Genomic DNA, 23,125 nt, shown 5'->3' with positions numbered 1-23,125 from the left:
GACGGCTGTGAGCTTTTCTCTTCCCCGGGTATTGAACCATCAGCCTGATGGTTCAACACCCATTCCCCCAGACCAAGGCTCTCACTCTGCCGAGGCTTTTTATCAGGATGACAGGACTCGGATCTTTGCCCTGTGATGCAATCTGCAGCGAACATGCACTGCTGATTCAGAGAATCATGACCTGGCAGCAGAGAGCGGGCTGTTAACCGGGTACAATCGACTGATGGATGTTGGCGTTCCTTTAGTTACAGAGAAAAGGGAAATAAATGGGACAAACAATTCTTTGTGGGGTTAGAATGTCTAGCTGCTGGAATAGACGGACAAAGATCACTTTAGTGTCCCGTCTCCCATGGAGATTACATAAATATATGGTTCTAGCCGTCCGGCCCCATTGTTAGTGTTCTTCTGATGTGCGTTGTGTTTACCAGTGGTCGCCCTCAGGGTATAGTTATTATGATTCTTATTATGTTGATGATTCATCTTTATTGCCTTGGTAACAGAGCCTTGAAACAGAAACAAACAAACGTGATAAACAGAACGTCAGCAGCAGTGTCCGATTGTGGCCCTGGGGCCACCGTCCATTCAGTGGGGCCGTAACCCTCCCTCCCTCCATTCAGTGGGGCCGTAATTCAACCTTCGGGAGGACCTGAAGGCTGGTGAGATGTTGTGACGCAGGGCGTTCCTGCTCTTATCTAGGACACATCTTATGACAAGGCGGCCAACAAGCCTTCACTTTTTATTCAAAATGATCCCAACCATGACCCACATTTTCTAATTTATCAAATTTGATCAAATTCAAGGTAACTGCATGTTTTAAAAAGTAGGCTATTCATTTCAAATCAATTTCTATTAACCAGGAAGCAAGTTTATCATGGTGGCTGAATTAATGTCCCTGTTTATTTCTAAGGAATTTCAGGATATTTGTGTGTGAAACTGTGTTCAGTTGTGTAGTCACTGGAATAGTTGACACACACAGCCTTATAATGTAATATATATTAGAGAGATATATATCTCTCTCTCTCTCTCTCTCTCTCTCTCTCTCTCTCTCTCTCTCTCTCTCTCTCCCCATTAGCCAACACATGGACGGAGGGATTTGAATGCTCCACAAGATATATTAGTAATGTCATAAAATTCCAAAACAATATTCCAGGCCTGAATGAAAAAGCATTTTACAATATTGCCTAACATTCACCCACCGACAACGTAGTCAACCATGTAGGGCGACAGCCAGCTCAACAGGAGCATTCAGGGAGAGGGGTGTCCCTCAGGGACACCTCGAGCCGGGATCAAACTAGCAACCAACCCGCTCTACCACCTGATCCACATGCTGTCCGTAGTCCAAATTTGACTGAAACGCTCCGGTGATGCTCTGACTCTCCTGGGTCAGCGAAGGCGCTGGGCAGCGGGCAGCGGGGAAGAACACCTTCCAGGCTCAGCAGGAGATCAGGGGGGCTCAGCAGGAGATCAGGGTCCTGTATCCCAGGACCAGGGGTCACGGCAGAGCCTGCAGGCCGACCTGAGGGCAGCAGGAATGTGGACTTGTTCTTCCAGTGGGTAGGTCTGTGCTCCTCAGCGTCTCGAGAGTCCTTGAGAAACACTCACCTGCATGGAATGCGGACCAGCTCTGGAATCCCATCGCGTTACATGGCCTGAGTGTGTGTGTGTGTGTGTGTGTATGTAAGTATTTTTGCGTGTTTGTGTGTGTATGCAGGCATGCATGTGTGTGTTTGTGTGACACGTGATCTTGTGCGTGTGTGTCTGCGTGGGGGGGGGGGGGGGGGGTTGGGGAGTTTACATGCATATCTCCATGTGGTGAACTGTTTGACTGAAGGCCGCGGTCCTTTGCTGCATGTCCTCCCCTCTCTCTCCCATACCATTCTGTCTATCTCACTCTATCAGAAAAACATAACAATAATTCAACAGTAAACTAGTTGACATCAGCACGGTGTTATGACCTGAGAACACGGCAGAGCGGAGATCTGCAGGTATCAACGTTATTAAGCAATGACACACACGTAGACACGCATACTACTAAACACACACACACACACACACACACACACACACACACACACACACACACACACACACACACACACACACACACACACACACACACACATATATCAACTTTTGGGACGTGGTTTCCAAGCAATTAATACGAATTACAAAAAACAAAACACTACGTACCCAAACACACGACTGTGTTACACAACGAAGTGACACGCCCCTCCAGCTTGAAGGCCGCGCCCCCTCCGGCATGAAGGCAACGCCCCGTCCAGGCTGGAGGTCACGCCCCCAGTATAAAGTCCGGGGCGGTCCGGGGTGAGAAGGACTCAAGCAGCAGCTGCTGGATCTCAGCCGCCGTCACGTCTCTGGACCGGAGTGGAGACGGCGTCATACCTATAAGAACAGCGATGTTACAATAACATTTTAAATATATATTTATATATATATATATATATATATATATATATATATATATAGGCTAATTCATACAGATGAATGCAGTTGCAAATGTAGATTGCGGAAGAAAATAGCAGGAATACTTTTTTTTGGATATGAAAAGCTACGCTCCATAAACTTCCAACAGGATGGGCAAATGGGAATTAACGATGGTGAGTAAACTCCTTATAAAGCCATGATTGTAATGAATGAAAGTAACGCAGCGGCGGTAGTAGTGATGTATCAATCAATCAGTCAGTCAGTCAGTCAGTCAGTCTGTCAGTCTGTCAGTCTGTCTGTCTGTCTGTCTGAAGGCTACTTCTGGGGTGAAGAACAGAAACTGTGTGTGTGTGTGTGTGTGTGTGTGTGTGTGTGTGTGTGTGTGTGTGTGTGTGTGTGTGTGTGTGTGTGTGTGTGTGTGTGTGTGTGTGTGTGTGTGTGTGTGTGTGTGTGTGTGTGTGTGTGTGTGTGTGTGTGTGTGTGTGTGTGTGTGTGTGTGTGTGTGTGTGTGTTGAGGATCCAAACCAGGACGGGTCAGTCCAGGGTCCTGACTCACCATTTGGTTGGTCACCCCCTCCTTGCAGAACTGCTTGTACTACTCAAACTCAGAGGGGATGAGGCGAGCCTTCACCAGCGTCATGAACTTATCAGGACACTTCGCCGCACACATCTATAGAAACAAACACACAACTATAGTCACAAACACACATCTACAGATACAAACCATTTGAAAGCAACGCGGAACGAGTATTAGTTTATCTGTCAGTAGGCCTACCGCATTACTCTCTATTAGTATTAAAGCATGCTGAGGCAGACCGACGGCCACGTTGCCGAATCACGCCACTCATCAGCTCTCACGTCTTACCTTCACAAGAGACATTCCTTACATTTGTTTGAGCGTACGAATATGATGCCACCAAGGACACACACACACACACGCACACACACACACACACACACACACACACACACACACACACACACACACACACACACACACACACACACACACACACACACACACACACACACCCCTGATTCAAACATGCTTGTTTGTGGATGTTTGTTTGAGCATGCTGTCTATATTAAGGTGAAAACATTATAATTAGTTTAACACTAAAGGAGTTATGGTGAACATTAAAATAGAGAAGCGGTGGTACAGAAACCCCCTTAAAGCAGAACCTGCTCCTGGGGGGTTTTCTTGTCCTGAAATAAAGACGCTTATTTAGATTTCCATTTTCATCGCCTAGATCAACGTTTTCCTGGGGATCCAATACCAAGTCCATTTATATACACCTCTTATATCTATACCATATCTATATAGGTCTGGACCCTCCGGGGGGATTTATGATTTGTTCCCACATGCAGCGTTCTGCTCATCACTTGGTATGGTTCTACAACCAACGTGCAGGTTGTGAACCCAGGGACTGTTCCCTGGACCCTGCAGGCTGCCTGTGAACGTGGGAATATCAGCCGTTTAGACGTTGGCAGAGTTAGGGGTCACAATAGAGGGTCAAGGTCGAACCCAGACCGCTGGGATGCTGTAACCGACGACAAGGGGGTTCAGGAGGGTGGGAGGAGTCTAACGTGGCAGTCAGACTTCAGGGCTGTGGCAGGTCAGGGTTTGACAACCTCCTCCGTGGTTCATCCAGAGTTCTAACTCTTGCTTATCCAGAGCAGTAGACTGAGAGGGCTAACGAGCTTCAGACAGCCCTACCTAGGACCGGAGATGTTCCAATACCGTTTTTTCCTTCCCGATTCAGATTCCTGAACTTGAGTATATAATGATACGGCAACTAGCATTGTAACTACTGATAGTACTTGTTCTTATTGAAGGGTTCTCTTACGATGACAGAAATGTATAGTAGAGTACATAGTAGATCATCTACATTTATAATCTATAATTATAATAATACATTTGTATTAGTATAGTCTTTTTGACGTTCTCTGCCTGTGTAGGGAGCTAGTCACGGATGGTATTGGTTCGGACCATAGACCTGCGTATTCGAGGAAATTCTCGAACAACTCTACCTAGGACTGGTACATGGCTCTGTATGATTGCATAATCTCGCCATGATGAGTTGTTCCTTAATTTGGGGTCAGACGAGGAAATATCTCCTCAAATTCATCATTCCATGAAGCATGCTCAGACAATGGGGGAAAGTTTCAAGAATTCCCTGATGATTCACTATAGTTCAGGTGTACATGAATATACAGGAAAGTTCTGTTGTGAATTGAAAAGGGGGGAGACGGGAGGAAATGTCTGACGGATGGATTTGGTTTTGGTTAAGGCTGATATGAATCAACACAGCCTCTGTGTGTTAGCCTCATTAGCATGTCATCCATTCTGCTCTGGTGCATAATAATCCAAACACAATTAAACGCTGTGAAGGGCTCTGAGTCTCATGGAGATCAAACCGCTCTGATCTCCTACATCAGATCAGATCCCTCCTCTCAGATCCAGACCTAAAGTCTGAGATCGACCACAAACGACCAACTTGGTGACGTGTGTTTGAGTGATTTGATGACAGGATTGGCCCACGACTGTTACGTACGTGGTATGCCTTTGAGCTCTTCCTGGAAATGCTATGAAACGATAACCTTTTAATAATCCGCTGTTTGTGTGTAAACATCATCGCAGCACCTGGCCTTTTTGCTCACGAGCTAAATGTTAGCCACGGGGGCCATGTTGATCCCGGGTGGGTCTGACCTGATGGTCCTGCTGACAGCTGAGTCATCTTGCTGGTTGTTGCTCATTGCGGTCTGAAGCCAGCTGCGTGTTGTGGCCTGAGCCTGCTAACCACGGTCTGAAGCCAGCTTTGTGTTGCGGCCTGAGCCTGCTCCCTGCGGGGGGTTCAGCTCAGAGCCGCTGGTCGGCCCGTCACTTGTTTTGGTGTCTGGTGGTCACAGGGTGTGGCTTCTATTTATAACAACGGGGGTTTGAAGGGCTCCTAGATGGATGTTCTGTCACTGTGTGCAGAACCACAAACTGTATGCCTCAGGGATGGAGGGGTCTACACTAGCAACACATGGCCTGAGGTCTGTTGTGGCTGGCTGCATGTGGGCCCACATTCCAGTCATCTCTACACTCCTCTCACCCTTAAACTTCCTTCACTCTCAAAGGCCTTTCTTTGCGTGTGTTTCGATTATACTGATAATAGCAGATACCTTCTGCGCTCTGTAAATACACGGACCTCCCTTTATGCTCCCATGCACATTCTGGGTCGATGGACCCTGGGTTTGTATTGTTGTTGAATGAATAAAATGAATCTAATCTAAAAGTAACCTCTCTCTGCCTCTCCCTCTGCCGCTGGCCCCCTCCTCCCCTCCCTCTTCTGTCTCCCACCTCCCTCTCCCCCCCTCCCCTCCCTCCTCTACCTCCTCTCCCTCCCTCTCCCTCTACTTCTGTCTCCCCCCCCCCCCAGAATCCGGTTCAGCCGTGGGGCGAGGAGCAGGAGGAGGGCGTGGTCTACAGCGTCACCCTCCACCGAGAGCCTGTGGCCCCGCCCCCCGCCCAGTGCCCCGAGTCCCCGGGCCCAGGCCACGCCTTCGTCCAGTACCGCACCTGTAAGGTGCGCCGGCTGACGGCTGCCACCCTGGAGCGCCTGGTGGACCACCTGCTGGACCCCCAGGGGGCGGAGCCAGGCTTCAGCCGCGTCTTCCTGTCCACGTACCGCACCTTCACCGCCCCGGAAACCCTGATAGAGGCGCTGTTCCACAGGTAGAGACCCCGCCCCTCTAGAACCTTCACTGCCCCTGCCACCCTCATAGAGGCGCTGTTCCACAGGTAGAGCCCCCGCCCCTCTAGAACCTTCAGCGCCCCCGCCACCCTGATAGAAGTCGTGTTCTACAGGTACGGGTCAGAGCCCCTCTAGAACCTTCTCTAGAAGGGTTTAGAACCCTTCTAGAGAGGGGTTCTGGAGGGTTCTGGAGGGTTCTGGAGAACAGTTTTAATCTTCTCTTCTCTGGAAATCCACCATGAAACCAAACAGGTTTCAGATTCTGTTGTCCTGTCGCTCTCGTCAACCTCTGTTGTCTGAACGTTACAGTAAATACACAACCTGGAGCTCTGAGACATATCTCCGTAAGAGGATCTCAGAAACCGGCTCCAGTGACCGTAACAGAAGTCACCTCCGTCAGCTACTTCAGCTTCTTTGTGTGACTCTAGCAACCGTTCAAAACAGTATGAATCATCATATTCCTTATCAGCTTATCATACTCAGAATGGAATTTGATTACCCAGGGAGGGAGGCGAGCCATAGTTATCTGTTTACAATTTGATCTCAGTATGTGGGTGTGAGAAAGACACGCAACAAAAACAAACACAAAGAAGGAAAACTTAAAATAGTTCCAAAATGGTGACGGACCCCCAGCAGAGGTCGCTGTCAGGTGTCCCGTTGGACTGCAGGCTGGGGGCCCTTTCAGCTCTGAACAAAGCAGGAGATGTGACTCCTGTCTTGAACAATGGAGGGTGACCTTCATGGCAGCCACTGGCACCAGAGTGAGCTCTGCTTGGTGCCGGTATCATGCCGCCGTCTCCGGGTTTCAGCCTAGTTTCTCCCGGGCTGACGCACGCTAGCTCTTTATGTTCAGTGCTCCGGGACCGAGGAGTCCTCCCGTCGGCCGCTCAATAACATCTCAATCAGACTTCAGGGTAGCCGGTCTGTCGACGCGTCCTCTGGCTCAGTCTACTGTCTCTCTGGATCAGTCTACTGTCTCTCTGGATCAGTCTACTGTCTCACGGGCTCAGTCTACTGTCTCTGGCTCAGTTTACGGTCTCTGGCTCAGTTTACTGTCTCTGGCTCAGTTTACTGTCTCTCTGGCTCAGTCTGTCTCTCTGTTTCTCTGGCTCAGTCTGTCTCTCTCTCCGGAGGAAACGCTGTCAATGTTTCACCGCAGACCCGGTTTGCAAACCCGCGTTTGAATGTCCGGTGATAATCCTGCTACACGTTAACCATTTCAACTCAGATTAACCTTTAGTTAAATGCACTTTTCCGTGTCATGTATCCGGATGCTTTTAAACAGAAACAACAGAGCCGAAATCTTCCCCAGGATCTTGTTTGTGTCTCATGTTTCAGAACAGGTTTCATCAGACAGAAGAATATCTGTGCATTTATTTGATTTGACAGTAGAAGTCATGTCTCTGATCCACTCCCGTGTGAAGGAAGGAATAGTGAGGAGCTTTTTCCAGAAGTCCCCCTCTTCTTCAGATGGTGGTTTCCCCTGACTAAAGCCCCCCACCCCCTAATGACTGCCTAGAGAGAGGTCATTACCACCACTCCCACCACAGCCCCCCGGTCCTGCTGGGGGCTGAGTTGGGGTTCAGGGGTCAAGACGTGATTCCACTCAAGGGCTTAGATGAAAGGTCACCATGTTCCTGTCCGAACTGCTCTTAACCTTGTCATCGTCGTCATCCCCCCCCCCCCCCCCCCCCCCTCCTGCAGGGAGAACGCGACCTCTGACCTGGACAACAGCGACTGCAGTAACAGGTGGGTGTGAAGCTCCTTCTCCGTGATTCATGTTCATCTACAGCCTCGGCGAGGGTTATGTTTCTTTATGCTGACACCAGGAGGGGGTTGGGGGGGAGGGAGGTATACAGAGAATTGGCTGAAGCCAAGCAGCTCATTGATGCTCATCGATCGAGACGGGAGGGCTGGGTTCTCTCCTACTGAAGGATATAGAATATTGTTGAAATATTAACCTTAAAGAGCCTATTATAACCTTAGATCTCTCTCTCCCTCTCTCCCTCTCTCCCTCTCTCCCTCTCTCCCTCTCTCCCTCCCTCCCCCCAGCCCCCTGCTGTCTCTGGTCCAGGTGTGGCTGGATGAGTACAGTGAGGACCTGCGGGACCCCCCCCAGGGCCACGCGGCCCTCCACCTGCTGCTGGACCACCTGGGGGTCAGCGGGGCGGTCAGCGGCCACGCCCGCTGTCAGCCCAACTTTTGCTCCCTGGCTGGCCAGGCCGAGGCCCTGCTCCGGGGCTTCCAGAGAGACGGTAGGGCCACCTCCACCGCCTCCTGGTGTTGGGAGGGTGTGTGGTTAAGGGTTGTGTATTGTATAGTGTGTTGCGAGGGTGTGTTGGTTAAGGGTTGTGTAATATATGGATCTCCCAGATCAAACTCTGTTAATATGTATTAATATAAGGGGTGTAACGGTACACTGAAGTCACGGTTGGGTTCATACCTCGGTTCAGACATCACGGTTCGGTACGAGTTCGGTACAATGAAGGGAAAAGAAAAAACTAAAATGCAAAGGGCAATTCTTTTTTTATTGTCCATGTCTCAGGTTGTACCACCTAGTGTCATACAGTCTCTCCCCTGAGCTAGCCTGAACTGTGTAATCTAAGATGTAAACAGTAAACATAAGTACCCCACATCATCCGCAGACTCCATCCGTAACTTGTAATCAAAATAAGACAATTAGTTATAAAACTGAAAACGCAGCATGTCTTATTTATGAAAAGTACACTGATTTTTGGCGCATTTCCACCGGAGGGTTTGGGTCGGTTTGGTGCGGCTCAGTCACGGCTTGCGTTTCCATCGCCCACAGTACCCTTATTAGTTGTCCCTGAAGAACTTGCGTATCTACCGTTAATTCGGCATTACATTAATTAATTTGCACGCCAGTTTTATAAAATTTCATACCTTGTATTCTCTGTGTAAATCCATGCACCGAACCGTGACGTCCGTATCGATTCGATTCGGTTCAATACGTTTACATGTATCGTGACACCCCTAATAAATACATTATGTATATTATTATGAAGATATATATATTATTATGTCAGGGCTCTACACAAACTATTTTTTTCAGGAGCACTCGTGCACCTAAGTTAGAAAATGTAGGAGCACAGGGAAAAAAAATGGGGGCACAATTGGTTTTTGTTTAGAACATTTATTAGCGTGCCGGAATTGCACACACCAACAGCAACAACTTACTAAAGCAAAATTAAGACAAATAAATAGACAAGATAACATTTATGCTACACAAAACAGCACCAATTTCGGCTTCCACCATACCAGGGTTATTGGGCTGGGTGCGATTTATATAGAAATCGGGACAGCGAGAATGCCTAGTAGTGGACTCAATGTGTTTCACCACAGCATCGCGTTTCAGATTAGGGTCCCCCGTTATAAACAGAGAGGAGCTTGCCATTGCCAATGGGGCTTCCTTACAAAATGTACAGAACATTTTCATGTTCTTAGCATCATAAACTAGCCACCCGAAATCCTTCAACCAGTCGGGGGTTGAATTTGGAGACTTTATCGACCACAGTAACAGCATTAACTTTCTCCACGCAGTCTATTCATAATATTGTAATAACCACGGAAGAGGCAGTGAATGAAGTATTGATTAGACAGCGATTTAGATACCTAATAAACCGTTGGAACGCACAAGACTGGTAACCATAGCAACGTAGGTAAACAAACCCCGCTAAACCCTCCCGTAGCGCCTCCCGCGCTACGGCCATCCGGAGGCGCACAGAGCTTTTGGCCGTGAAATTATGAATACAATACAATTCTATTATATTCTATATAGAGCTTGGGGAGTCGCAAACGGCAACAATCACTTTCTCCTCCATTCTGCGGTTCACCCCGGACTGCACTGCAGGGAACGGTTGGCCGGTTGAAAACTGATTGGCTGTTACGTTATGCACGTCACTCAGTGGCCACGCTGTTGAACGCTGATTGGCTGTCATCACGCGAATGTCGTGGCAAAGTTTAAATATTTCAACTCGAGCAAAAGTGACGTGCTGCAAATCCACCTGAAATCCACGTGAACGCGCTCGCCCGTGCCGGGCAAAAGTGTCGCGCTGCAAATGGAATCGTTGCTTTGTATGGAATCGTTTCGTCCCTTCGCGTTTGGTGTGAACGCACAGTATAGTGCGCTGCGGAGAAGTCACTCGCACGCGTGCGCACTGTAGAGCCCTGTATTATGTATATATGTGTATTATGTATATATGTGTAATATGTATATATGTTTATTTATCTTAAATATATATTATTATGTATACATTGTATAATAAAATATGTGCATTATTATATAATCCTAACACATATCTTCTAATGTATAAATATATATGTATATTATTATGTGTATGTATAACATGTACATTATTATGTGTATATCTATATAATGGGTATAATATTATCTATAATATGTATATACCAGAGGCGAGCGGGGGCTCGGTGCAGCCGCAGGCGGAGCGGGATGGGGAGAGTTCTGCGGAGGAGGGGTCTGAGGGCGAGGGTTCCCACGGCGACCAGGCGGACATCATGGACTTCTCCGCCCCCTCGGTTGCAGAGCAGCTCACCAGGATGGACTCGGTGAGGGGCCTGTAGTGGGCCTGGGATTAGTTTTGGACATGTGATTTCTGAGTACCTCAGAGTGCTAGTAGCGGTAGTAGTAGTAGTAGTAGTAGTAGTTGTAGTAGTTGTAGTTGTAGTAGTTCACCTGGACTCTGCATAGCCTCCCCCCTTACCCCCACACCCCCTCCCACCCCTCCTACGCACTCATTGTCTGTGGTACGTCCTGCCACTTAAAAACAGTACTTAGCATGTGTAGCATCTTATCCTAACTATCTCTGTTGTATACGGGGAATGGGTTAACCTAGTGATTGTTAGTGCTTGGCACTTGGTTCTATGAACATCCTCACTGTACCCACAGAGATATATTGTTGTTTCTCTGTCTTCTGACTAATGGACTTATTGTAAGAGTCTGGTAAACGCCCTGAATTTAACCCTGGGTTGGTGGGTCAGAGGCGCTGATGGAGCTGTGTTCCTCCCCCACCAGGAGCTCTTCGTGCGGGTGGTGCCGTACCAGTGCCTGGGCTGCGTCTGGTCCCAGCGCGACAAGAAGGACAACATGTCGCCCACCATCCGGGCCACCATCGCCCAGTTCAACACCGTCACCAACCGCGTCATCGGCTCCCTGCTGTGTGTCTCCGGGGGCCCCCAGGGGCCCGGCATCCGCGGGGCGCCCCCCGCCGCCCTGCTCAGGGCCCGCGTCGTCGAGAAGTGGATCAAAGTGGCCCAGGTCCGTCCTGTTTGAACCCTAACTACCCGGTTTGTAGGACTGATTATGGGTTGTGGGCTCAGATGTATTGAAGAATGAACTTCTTTCTATGTATTAAAGTCAGTTTCTGGGTCTGTTCGCCTGACCTTTGACCCTGGCGGTTGTACTCTGACCTTTGACCCTGGCGGTTCTACTCTCTGTTCCCCAGGAGTGTCGCAGGCTGAAGAACTTCTCGTCTCTCCGGGCCATCCTGTCGGCCCTGCAGTCCAACGCCGTCTACAGGCTGAGGAAGACCTGGTCCCTGGTCAACCGGTAAGACCTCCAACACACCAGCTCACAGAGACCACCAGTCCCCCCTCCCCCCCCCCATAACCAGGTAGGTGCCTGAAACACAGAGCCTCACCCTGGGGTGGGTAGTCTGAACACTGGGTCCTCAGAGGGGAGTCCAGACGTCTGAAGCACAAACATCCTGCGAGCCCCTTTCTGTCTGGCCCCCTCGCTGAACGAGACGGACTGTACTGCGGCCGTCAGCACGTCTAGGACTGACACGTACGGAGATCTGCTGCACACACAAGTTCTGCATAATAACGCTCTTTAGCGAGCCTGTAAAGTGTTAGTTGCTGACAGAGATGATGAACCATGCAGTCATATAACCTGTTGTTGACGCTTGAGAGAAATCTGTACGTGAAACCCGTTCATCAGCGATTTCAGAGCGTTTGTGAAGGTCAAGTGTTTGTGTGTGTGTGTGTGTGTGTGTGTGTGTGTGTGTGTGTGTGTGTGTGTGTGTGTGTGTGTGTGTGTGTGTGTGTGTGTGTGTGTGTGTGTGTGTGTGTGTGTGTGTGTGTGTGTTTTCAGGGAGAACATGACCGTCTTCGAGAACCTCTGTGAAACCTTTCCAGATGAGAACTACGTTCTGGCCAACAGAGAAATCCTGCTGGAGGTGAGAGCAACTAAACACAGATAGGGCTTAAGTGCCTCATTTAGGAGACAAATCTCTTTAATTAACCTTAATTTCAGTCTCATTGAGGTTACATTTATATTTTCTAAAATCGACCCAACATCCACGTTACAGAAAAGAAGAACATTGAGAGGACAATGAACACTCACAATAATAACATTACATTTTAGGAGTCATGTTCAACCTCAACCAGCCATTAAAAACCACAAGTAAAGATCTACGAGTACAAGTAAAGTCTAGGAAAATGCTGGTAATTACTGGGCAGCGGCTGTGGACATCATTCAGCAGGTCATAGGAGCCGGTGATTACATGAGTCACCCTCAATGCCTCCTCACTTTGGCCTCAACACGCCCGTCCGTTAAACTCAGTGAATAGAAGTCCTTTAGTTTCTGAGGGGTAAACGGAACTGATGCAAACAAACAGACATAATGCTGTCACAAAACAGGTTGGCGATATTCACAACCTTTCAACCGGAAAGCTTGTTAAATCAGAGGCGCGGGGTCAAACTTAATATATAAACCTTGCTCTGTTTGTTTGGCCCTTTTCTTACTAAGTTATGAAACATATTCATATCGTTCGCGTTAATGTTTAGAGAAATGTCCTAACAGCGTGTTAATGGTCAGCTAGGCGGTGTCCTATTCTCTCCCTCCATAATGTTCAGTTGGTTAGCTTAGCCTGCGCCGCGGAGGCATGCCTGTCCGAATGTTACTGAGTGTTATGAAACACTCAGTCTGAACTGTATAAAATATCAGCACTATAAATAGATTTCCTTCACTCTGATTATATTTAGCAACTATGTGCATATAAGACAGATGACTGCTGGTGAATATTACTACTGTGAGCCAAACCTGGTCTGAAACTCACTGTCTGTCTGTCCTCTCTCTCCCTCGCTCCCGGTCTGTGTGTCTGTCCTCCCTCACTCCCTCTGCCTGTCTGTCTGGCCTCCCCTCTCTCCCTCTGTCTGTGTGTCTATCTGTCCTCCCTCTCTCCCTCTGTCTGTCTGTCCTCCCTCTCTCCCTCCCTCCCTCTGTCTGTCTGTTCTCCTCCTCTCCCTCTCTCTCTGTCTGTGTGTCTCCCTCTCTTTCTCCCTCTGCCTGTCTGTCTGTCCTCCCTCTCCCCCGTCTGTGTGTCTGTCCTCCCACTCTCCCTCCCTCTGTCTGTCTGTCTGTCTGTCTGTCTGTCTGTCTGTCTGTCTGTCTGTCTGTCTGTCTGTCTGTCTGTCTGTCTGTCTGTCCTCCCTCTCTCCCTCTGCCTGTCTGTCTGTCCTCCTTCTCTCCCCGTCTGTGTCTCCCTCTCTCTCGCTCTCGCTCTCTCTCTCTCTCTCTCTCTCTCTCCGTCTGTGTGTCTGTCTGTCCACGCCCTCTGTCTGTGTGTCTGTCTCTCAGGACGGAGGACAGCCGATGGACTCTCTCTGTCCTGAGACGGCCAGGCGCTTCCCCAGGAAGCTGGTAGGTCCCCGATGGTTCACCCCCACCAGGTCCCCCAATGGTTCATCCCCACCAGGTCCTCATCTCTCAGAGGCCAGCTCTCCAAAAGGCATACTGGAATCCTTGATCTGACTCAGGAACAGCTGTAATGTGTTTGTACTTCTACTTTGTTCCTCAAAGAAAAACCAAACCAAAGTAGAACTGTTCCAACAAGTGCAGCGTGAGTGAACCTTCCCGAACACTCTGGCGAGACTGGAAGCTAACTTTAGACCCCCTCCCTCAGCCCAGGGGTCGGTCAAGTTCTGAATAGCCCCCCCCCCAAGATTAAAGCTCTGTAATAGTAGACCAGCCAGGGGGCCACATTCAGGGGCGGCCTTCCCTACAGGCGGGTTAGGCGGCCGCCTAGAGCGCCATCTAGAGGGGGAGCGCAAAATAATGCGCCCGAAAAAAATAAAAAATAAAATAATAATAATAATAATAATAATAATTTCCCTCCTGGCGCATATTTTTGCGCCCCTTATATATCTCCAACCAATATTTTGACATTAAAAAAAATAAATCTAACATTAGGGTAAAATGAGCCAAAAATCGAAAACGGAAGGGGAACCTACCTCCTTGGTTTCGTCAGAACATGCTAGTACTATAAGGCGTTTGGTTAGAGTGTTTTCAAGAATCGAGAATCAAGAACGAAATCAAGAAAATGAAGAGGCAAAAGCCATCCGGGGCGCAATTTTTTCCTCCGTGGATTTTATTCTTGAATTAATGTTTGTTCATCGTTGCGATCGTTGTTGTGTTTATGTGAAAGAAATGCAGTTACAGGGCAAAACAGTTTTTCAAGGTTGCAATTCAGTTTTCGTGGGGAATTAACAAACTTTTTTTTCTTTTTTTTTTTTATTATTATTATTATTATTATTCTTTATTTTTTTTGCGGAGGGGGGGGGGGGGCGCCAGGAGTGAAGCTCGCCTAGAGCGCCAAATGTGCTGGGGCCGCCCCTGGCCACATTCTCCAGGGGCCCGACCCTCAGTCAGACACGGTTTAAACCCCAGGCTCTGAACTCAGGCTCTGATGTCCGCCCTACAGTTAAAACGTGGAGGAAAGAACTATGTGAAGAACGTTTGCTATGAACTGTAGATATCTACTATACATTGTATTTATTCAAGCATTTGCATATAGGCCTACAGCCCTTTCCTTACAAAGCAATATGGTGGGTGTGAAGCATTTTAACGTTTAGCCAACACTACATTGACAACCCTTTGTTTGCTAGCCAATGCTAGCATTCGAACTGTGCTAGCTACCGCGGCGATCATGATCAGAGTACTGTACTACAGGCTAAGGGCTGAGGCTGAGGCTAAGGGCTGAGGCTAAGGGCTGAGGCTGAGGCCTGATGCTAAGGCCTGATGCTAAGGCCTGATGCTAAGGCCTGATGCTAAGGCCTGATGCGAAGGCCTGATGCGAAGGCCTGATCTGCGAAGGCCTGATGCTAAGGCCTGATGCTAAGGCCTGATGCTAAGGTTTGATGCTAAGGCCTGATGCTAAGGTTTGATGCTAAGGCCTGATGCTAAGGTTTGATGCTAAGGACCTGGGGTTAAGGGCTGATGTTAAGGTTTGATGTCGTGTCTCCAGAGCACCTCCTGCGGGGCGGTGCCCTACCTGGGGACCTACCTGACGGTGCTGACCATGCTAGACACCGCCTTCCCGGACACCGTCCAGGTACGCCCCCACATCCCCCACACGCCCCCCACACGCCCCCCACACGCCCCCCACACCCCACACGCCCCCCACACCCCCACACACACACACACGCCCCCCCCACACACACACACACACACATGCCCCCCGTCTCACGGCCGACCGCGCTGAAAATAACCCTGGGGGGGGTCTCATATCCAGGCAGGATACGGAGACCTTGGGGAGATTCCCATCAGCCGTTTATAGACGCACTCGTGAATACAGACGGATGTACGGACATAGCGGTGTGACAGCCCTCTGGGTCTGTTAGACGGGAGTCACTGGGGGTCGTTCCCCATCGGCTGTTTTACAAACACACACGCTGTGTGGGATACACACGCTGTGTGTGATACACACTCGCTGTGTGATAAAGACACTGAATTATGAATACAGAGTTGTTTAAGGCCTACGGTCTAAGGAACATGCGTGTCACTGTGTGTGTATCCCCTTACTATTGGCTGTTTTATAGACACACTATATATATATTGCATAAATAATGAATTTCAAATAATGAAAGTATGTATGAAGCCCTTCTAGGTTGGTTGAATATTGTTTAATCTAATAATAATTTAACAAAAGTAGTAAAAATATATTAGTATTTTTGTCTTGTATTTTAATCAATAAAAAATTAAAATAATATTATCTTTTCACTCTTTTTAAATGGCTTTTTAATAATATTACACAATGTTCTACAGACCTAGATTCATACATACATCACATTCATGACAGTGCGTCTTTTAACTTGATCTGGGTGTGGATGTTTTGTTACTAGGTAACTGACCTCCTGTCATAAATCGCAACGTTTCCTCGTTCTAATGCTCCCTCTCTCCTTCTCCAGGAGGGGCTCATCAACTTTGAGAAGAGAAGGAGGGTGAGTGCAGACTAGTTTTCTTTGGTGAAATACCTTTACGACGTGGAACATGCAGAAAAAAACACATAGTTTACTTTCCCTGTGTGTGTGTGTGTGTGTGTGTGTGTGTGTGTGTGTGTGTGTGTGTGTGTGTGTGTGTGTGTGTGTGTGTGTGTGCGTGTGCGTGCGTGCATGTGAGTGCGTGCGTGTGTGTGTGTGTGCGTGGTGCTGCACACAGCAAAGCATTATTTGAGGAATTATGAAGGTTGTGATGGTGTGTCATGGTTCTCCATCCTCTCTCCTCTCCCCTCCCTCCCCCCCTCCCTCTCTCTCTCTCCCCCTCTCTCTCCCCTCCCTCTCTCTCCTCTCTCTCTCTCTCCCCCTCTCCCCCTCTCTTACCCAAACCAGGAGTTTGAGATCCTGTCCCAGATCCGCCTGCTGCAGGCCGCCTGCTCCCAGTACAGCCTGCCCAACCACCCCAGGATCAGTGCCTGGCTGCTTGGGCACCGGCTGCTCAGCGACCTGGAGAGGTGGGCTCCTCATAATAATAATAATAATGCATTCACAATACTTTGTGAAATTGCCATTGAATTGTCATTCAATGGCTCTGATCAGGATAAGAAGAACTGTGTACTAGTGCACCATTCTAGAAATGCTTACACAGAGAAGAAGTAAACCTTTGCACCTTCCCTGCATGTCATTATAGCCTGAACTGAACAGGTCCTCAGCTGTCCCTCCAGTCTTGGTGGCCGTCAGTGATTGTGTAACCAGAGGTTCTCTTGTTAGACTCCAGCGCATTGAACCAACAAAGGTGGAGTTGATCTAGTGGAGTAGAGACGCGAGTTCTGCTTTTATAATCAACAAAACCTGGCACACCCTACCACGCCAAGACTAGAACTAACCCAGGCCTCCAGGCACCAGAGTCTCAATATAAACGCCCCAATACCTCCCAAACATTGATGCATAACTCTTTGAGTTATGAAGAGTTGAAGCGATTGAGTTCAGGTCAATTATAAAGTATAGTCCTAGAATAGATCCATAATGTGTGTGTGTGTGTGTGTGTGTGTGTGTGTGTGTGTGTGTGTGTGTGTGTGTGTGTGTGTGTGTGCGTGTGCGTGTGCGTGTGCGTGTGCGTGTGTGTGTGTGTGTGTGTGCGTGTGTGTGTCAGCGATGAGCTGTCTAGGCTGCTGGAACCCCCAGCGGACCTGTGCACCCCCGGGCCCCGCAGCACCCGCAGCCTGACCAAGAAGCTCTCCTTGTAGGTACCCCCCCACCGCCTGCCCCCCCGCTGTGGAGGTAGCATGCTAAAATAATCCTATAATCCTGTGTAAACAGACACTAAGGCAGGAGCTAACAGGCTCTGTTGTCGATACCAAAGCGCCATTGTCCAAAGAGGGACCCATGGAGATGACACCTGTCTGTCCCACCTGTCTTTCCCCCTGTCTGTCCCCCTGTCTGTCCCCCTGTCTGTCCCCCTGTCTGTCCCCATGTCTGTCCACCTGTGTCCACTCCCTGGGTCCGCTCTGACATGTGGACGAGAACGTAGTGTAGTGGACTCGACCGGAGTGCTGTTGTTTTCCCCTTAGCAAATCAATGGATCTGGTTGACCTTCTATTACAGTGGTGATCAACAGGGATACGCAGACTCCTATGGGTCCTTTAGAGTACTGCAGGGGGCAGAATATATATAAATATACAGTATATATTTATGTATATTAAATTTGGCAAGCTACACTAAAGAATATCTTAGAGGGGTTACACTAGTAGAAAAAGTTTGAGTATCACTGTTCGATTAGATCCAATGGTTGGCAGGGTATGCAGCGGCCCCTCGGCCAGGGCCGGCCCAGGGCCGAGGGGGACCCCTGGGAACCTACCCTGGGCCCCCCTGGAGGTTAGTAGGGCAACATGTTCTGGCTTCACACCTGCTTCAGTTCAGAGCTTTGTGTCCTCAGCTTCCGGTCGTCGAGCGACGTGACCAAGAAGGTCCTGTCGGACCAGATCAGCGTTTCCTCGTCAGGATCCAGTGGATCCGAGATGGAGGATCTGTCAGGGCCGGACTCAGCCTGCTCCATCCGTCTGCAGGTACGGTCTTCTGGGCGAAGGCTGCTTTTGGTTGGCTAAAGATTAAAACATTGTAATAAACATAGTTGAATGGCTGAATCAGAAGGTCTTCATCCTCCTTCGGACACTTCTCTTAAATACTTCCTGTGCAGTTTATGAGGTTTATGTTGTTTACCACTTCTCTTTCAGCTAACGTTGCTCCTTCTCTTCTCCTCCTCCTCCTCATCGCCCTCCTCCCTCCTCCTCTCCGCCCTCCTCCCTCCTCCTCCTCCTCCTCCTCCTCCTCCTCTCCGCCCTCCTCCTCCTCCTCCTCCTCCTCCTCTCCGCCCTCCTCCCTGCCCTCCTCCCTCCTCCTCCTCCTCCCTCCTCCTCCCTCCAGTCCTTCTCCAAGTCCTGCAGCAACGTCTCCGAGGTCTTCTCGTCTCCGCCCTCCTCCTTCTGCTCCTCCCCGGACTCCGCCGCCCTCTCCTGCTCCTCCCCCTCCTCCTCTCGAGGCTCCCAGCCGGATCTCGGCTCTGCCTTCTCCTCGGCGGCCACGCCCCTTGAAGGAGGAGCTCCGGCCCCCCAGCACAAGCGCTCGGTGTCCATGACGGCGCTGCCGCTGTACAACCAGCAGGTGGCGGACTCCTGCATCATCAGGGTCAGCGTGGACCTGGGGGCCCACAACGGGAACCTCTACAAGAGCATCCTGGTGGGTACCGGGCGGGGCTGGACCACTGGGGCGGGGTTGGACCCCTGGGGGCGGGGTTGGACCCCTGGGGCTCGGAAGACATCTCCAGTCTGGGTGATCAAGCCATCAGAGCCATCGCTCCTGGTGTGTTTGAGTGACTGCAGGAGAGAGGCTTTGTTCTTTGGTGTTGTGCTTTATCAATAACATATGTCGTGAACCATGCACCCCACGGCCACGGTGATATATTTATACTATATTTAGGGCATTTAGAAGACGCTTTTATCCAAAGCAACATAGAACAGTTCATACACACATTCCCACACCGACGGCGGTGTCAACCCCACACAACGACAGCCAGCTCGTCAGGAGCAGTCAGGGTGAGGCGTCTCGCTCAGGGTCACCTCTACACTCAGCTAGGAGGAGGAGGAGCCGGGAATCGAACTAGCAACCTTCCGGTTACTCGCTACTACCTCCTGAGCTACTGACGCGCTCCGGCCAGAAGGGCCAGCTGATCCATGTGGTGTAACAGAGCCTGAGGTCACGTGATCAGGAGGGTCTCCAGGCTGAGGGAACCCCCTTTTGGGGAACAAATACTTGTAGCTCCGACTTGTATTTGATTGGTCACATTACTCATTGTGTAATCCTTTCAGGCTCTGCCTGTATTACCAATGTCTCAGTGCGTGGTTTCCTCGTTGTGTGTTGTACATGTGTTGACCTGCTTGTGTGTGTTGTACATGTGTGTGACCTGCTGGTGTGTGTTGTACATGTGTGTGACCTGCTGGTGTGTGTTGTACATGCGTTGACCTGCTTGGTGATCCACAGCTGACCAGCCAGGACAAGACGGCCCAGGTGGTCCAGCGGGCCTTGGAGAAGCACCACCTGGAGCACATGAGCTCCCAGGACTTCCATCTCTCCCAGCTCATCTCCCAGGACCGAGGTGAGGGTCAGGGCCTCCACTGGGCGGGTTGGGAATGACCCAATCCAACATGGAAATTATCGTTGGAAATCACCTTTTTTTTAAATCATCATATAATATTGTCACTCAACATAATCTTCTAAAATCTAATTATAATTCCGAATCACATCCGACCACCACTGTGCTGTTTGGATTGCTCAATCAGTTATTCAAAATCTGCTTTTTAAATCGTCCTTGAAATCGTTCTTAGCTATTAGCTTTTAGCGGCCGGCGACACAATGATGCATTAAAATCAGAACCTGAGGGTGTTTGCATGACTAAAGACGTCCTCGTTTCCTAAAGACTCCTTCCCTAGCAGACGTCTGACCGTTCGTTGTGTTTCCTCCGCCCCAGAGCTCCTCGTCCCGGACAAAGCCAACGTCTTCTACGCCATGTCCACCGCCGCCAACTTCGACTTCGTGCTGCGCCGCGTCGCAGAGAACACCAAGGCGCCGCTGCGGGCCACGACCAGCCTGGGCCGCCGCACCAAGTAGCACCGAGACCGAGTAGCACCGTCAGCCTGCCGCCCGCCAAGTCCCTACGCCCAGGGAGACTGGTACTACAGACCGCCAGAAGGAAACTCTGGAGGAGCATATCAGTGTGTGTGTGTGTGTGTGCGTGAGATTTGGTCTATTATTACACGCAGGGAAGAAGACTCAAGTATGTTGTGCACTCCTAGAAGGTCTGGGCCTTGCAGATTAAATGGTAAATCATAAATGGACTGCATTTATACAGCACTTTTCTAACCAGTGGCCACTTTAAGCGCTTTACAATACTGCCTCACATTCACCCATTCATGCAAACATTCACACACCGACGGCGGAGTCAGCCATGCAGGGCGACAGCCAGCTCGTCAGGAGAGGTCAGGGAGAGTCGTCTTGCTCAGGGACGCCTCGACCCTCGAGGAGGAGTCAGGGTTCGCACTTGCAACCTTCCGGTTACCAACCCGCTCTACCTCCTGAGCCACATGCCGCCCCAGATTACGGAGATGGATGAAGGAAAACCAGGTTGCTCTTAAAACGACTCAAAGGAACCTTTAAGACGAGTGACCCACCACCACACAGACACGAGAACCTTTTGTGTTCAAACCTGGAATGAGTTGCTCTGAATTCCACGAGGAAGGAATGTTTTGTGTGACACGGCAATGTTGATTTCCTTGGAGAACACATTCCTCGACCGTAACACGCAGACTTGTCAGGTGTTTCAGAATGGTCCCATAGATGATGCATGTGATGCAATAAATTCCCACTTGAGATATGAAGAAATGGCCATGCCCACCACCTGACAGAAATGTGCCCCACCCAACGCCCCGCTCACCAGATCCCCCACCAGATCCCCCCACATGCAGAACCCTCTGGCCTATTTGGAAATAACCATTGGCAACTGAACATTGGCAAATAAACATTGAGCAGAACCAGTCTTCCCCTCCGTTTAATAGGCCACACATGAGCAAACACAGGTCAGAAACAAAGGTGAGGTTTCATATCTGATCCACCACGGGCGCGAAGCCAGCCGCAGTCACACGAGAGCGGCGTTCCTCGGAGTATCGGCCGGCGTCTCCGTGTCACAGAGGCTGATCCGATCAGATGTAATGCGGGGCGATGCTCCGGCGTCCAGACTGGACCGGGAGCATTCCTCACCGCAGCGTCACGCGTCAGAGAAGATCACCACTCACCATAGCGTTGTGCGTCACTAGAAGTTCCATGAAGTCAAATGTGATGTAGAAGATATTCCTTTTGGAAAACGAACTACGTACAATATATAACATTTCACAATTTCTGTTTGTTGTCAAACCGTCCATGCGGACTATCTGTCCCCCTGTGGGGATTGGTCAACAAGAGGCAGGGAAAGCTGTGTGATTCTCCGGTACCAAAGACAGACATTGTGTGGACTGGTAGACTGGAGAGTTTGATAGAAAATGTGCAACAGCTGATCTGAGATACAGTATGATAGTTGGTTGGTCTGCAGTTGGAACAGGGCTGCCCTGTGATGCCAAGAGCTTGTTCAACACAGTGCAATAGTAGGAGTTCAAGCCAAAATGTAGAGTATGTAGGCTACTTGACCTTCACAAGTACAAAGCAATTGAGACTTATGTCTGTCTACTTGAGGATTGTGAACAGCCAAAAAGCTGTCTGTTTGATCTGCGTCAGCTTACTTGAATGATAGTAGGCTATGTAGGCTATGTGGTTTGGATTTGTAATAAATGTTATGTAATTATGAATATTTTATTTTTATGCTTCGGCAGCTTCACTCCCTCACAAGAAATGTAATAAACACAAACTTTTCAAAATGACAAATCCGTTTGCCTTTCTTTATAGGCCTATCATGCAAAATCTAGAAGGCCTGCACGACTTTAGCCGTTGAATTACAATAGTAATATTAAATGATCTATAACAAATGTACTGTAATAATGGCTGTGATATGTCTTCAGACAGAGATTATGGAACATGCTAAGTGGAAGTGGCTTCTTCGTCAACAATGATACAGCCAGTATGTGTCTCTCTGAAATTTCAGTACCAGGTTGGAGATAGTGTCAGGGTTTTGGCCTTTGTGTCATGATTACATTTTTTTAAAAATGACATTTGGTTGCTCAGCAAATGAATAAGATTTATAATTATTTTAATTTCAGACAAACATATGCCCATCATTCTGGGCTATAAAAGCAACTCCAAGGTATACCCTTTATTTATCAAAGAGCTTTTTCTGAAAAGGGCTCGGCTTTTAAGGACGGGAAGCAAATAGTATAATCCAAGTTCAACCAGTTCATTTGTCTTGCTTCCATGGCTGCAGCAGGCTGTGTTTGTTTGCCAATTAGTGTCCATACCTGGCAACCCGGGTGCTCAGAGAATAGTGAATCATGAGGCACAGGCCGGAACTACAGCCATCGTTCATGGTAATTTTATGATTTAGTATGTTCCATTTGTAACATATTACTCCTTAAATGGTCAGTGTCAACGTCACGTATAGTATCTTTAACTATCTCTTTGTCGTCACCAAAGCACCAAAGTTTTATGTT

At 49.1% G+C, this 23,125-nt stretch overlaps 1 protein-coding gene across 1 annotated transcript; it reads left to right on the top strand.

The window, feature by feature from the left end:
* The first annotated feature begins 2,335 nt into the window (after positions 1 to 2,335).
* Positions 2,336 to 23,100, top strand: LOC130396790 (ral guanine nucleotide dissociation stimulator-like 1). Its single transcript, XM_056604800.1, has 17 exons — positions 2,336 to 2,618; positions 5,871 to 6,166; positions 7,890 to 7,934; positions 8,238 to 8,440; positions 10,618 to 10,772; positions 11,239 to 11,481; positions 11,669 to 11,772; positions 12,316 to 12,400; positions 13,804 to 13,866; positions 15,470 to 15,556; positions 16,413 to 16,445; positions 16,833 to 16,954; positions 17,593 to 17,682; positions 18,376 to 18,505; positions 18,864 to 19,175; positions 19,977 to 20,091; positions 20,464 to 23,100. Exons 1-17 carry the CDS (start codon positions 2,595 to 2,597, stop codon positions 20,601 to 20,603), a joined length of 2,247 nt encoding a protein of 748 aa, XP_056460775.1. The 5' UTR covers positions 2,336 to 2,594; the 3' UTR covers positions 20,604 to 23,100.
* The last annotated feature ends 25 nt before the right edge of the window (positions 23,101 to 23,125 follow it).

The sequence above is a fragment of the Gadus chalcogrammus genome, chromosome 2 (assembly GCF_026213295.1).
Source record: "Gadus chalcogrammus isolate NIFS_2021 chromosome 2, NIFS_Gcha_1.0, whole genome shotgun sequence".
NCBI classification, from domain to species: Eukaryota; Metazoa; Chordata; class Actinopteri; order Gadiformes; family Gadidae; genus Gadus; species Gadus chalcogrammus.
The sequence above is the reverse complement of the archived record's forward strand: the minus strand, read 5'-3'. Positions and strand labels throughout refer to the sequence as shown.

Bases quoted from the DNA above. Each gene is read 5' to 3' on its own strand.
- LOC130396790 (XM_056604800.1), top strand. From the start codon at position 2,595: ATGGGCAAATGGGAATTAACGATG. The intron at 12,401-13,803 runs GTGAGAGCAACT...TCTGTCTCTCAG, and splicing joins ACAGAGAAATCCTGCTGGAG to GACGGAGGACAGCCGATGGA. The intron at 16,955-17,592 runs GTGGGCTCCTCA...TGTGTGTGTCAG, and splicing joins CTGCTCAGCGACCTGGAGAG to CGATGAGCTGTCTAGGCTGC.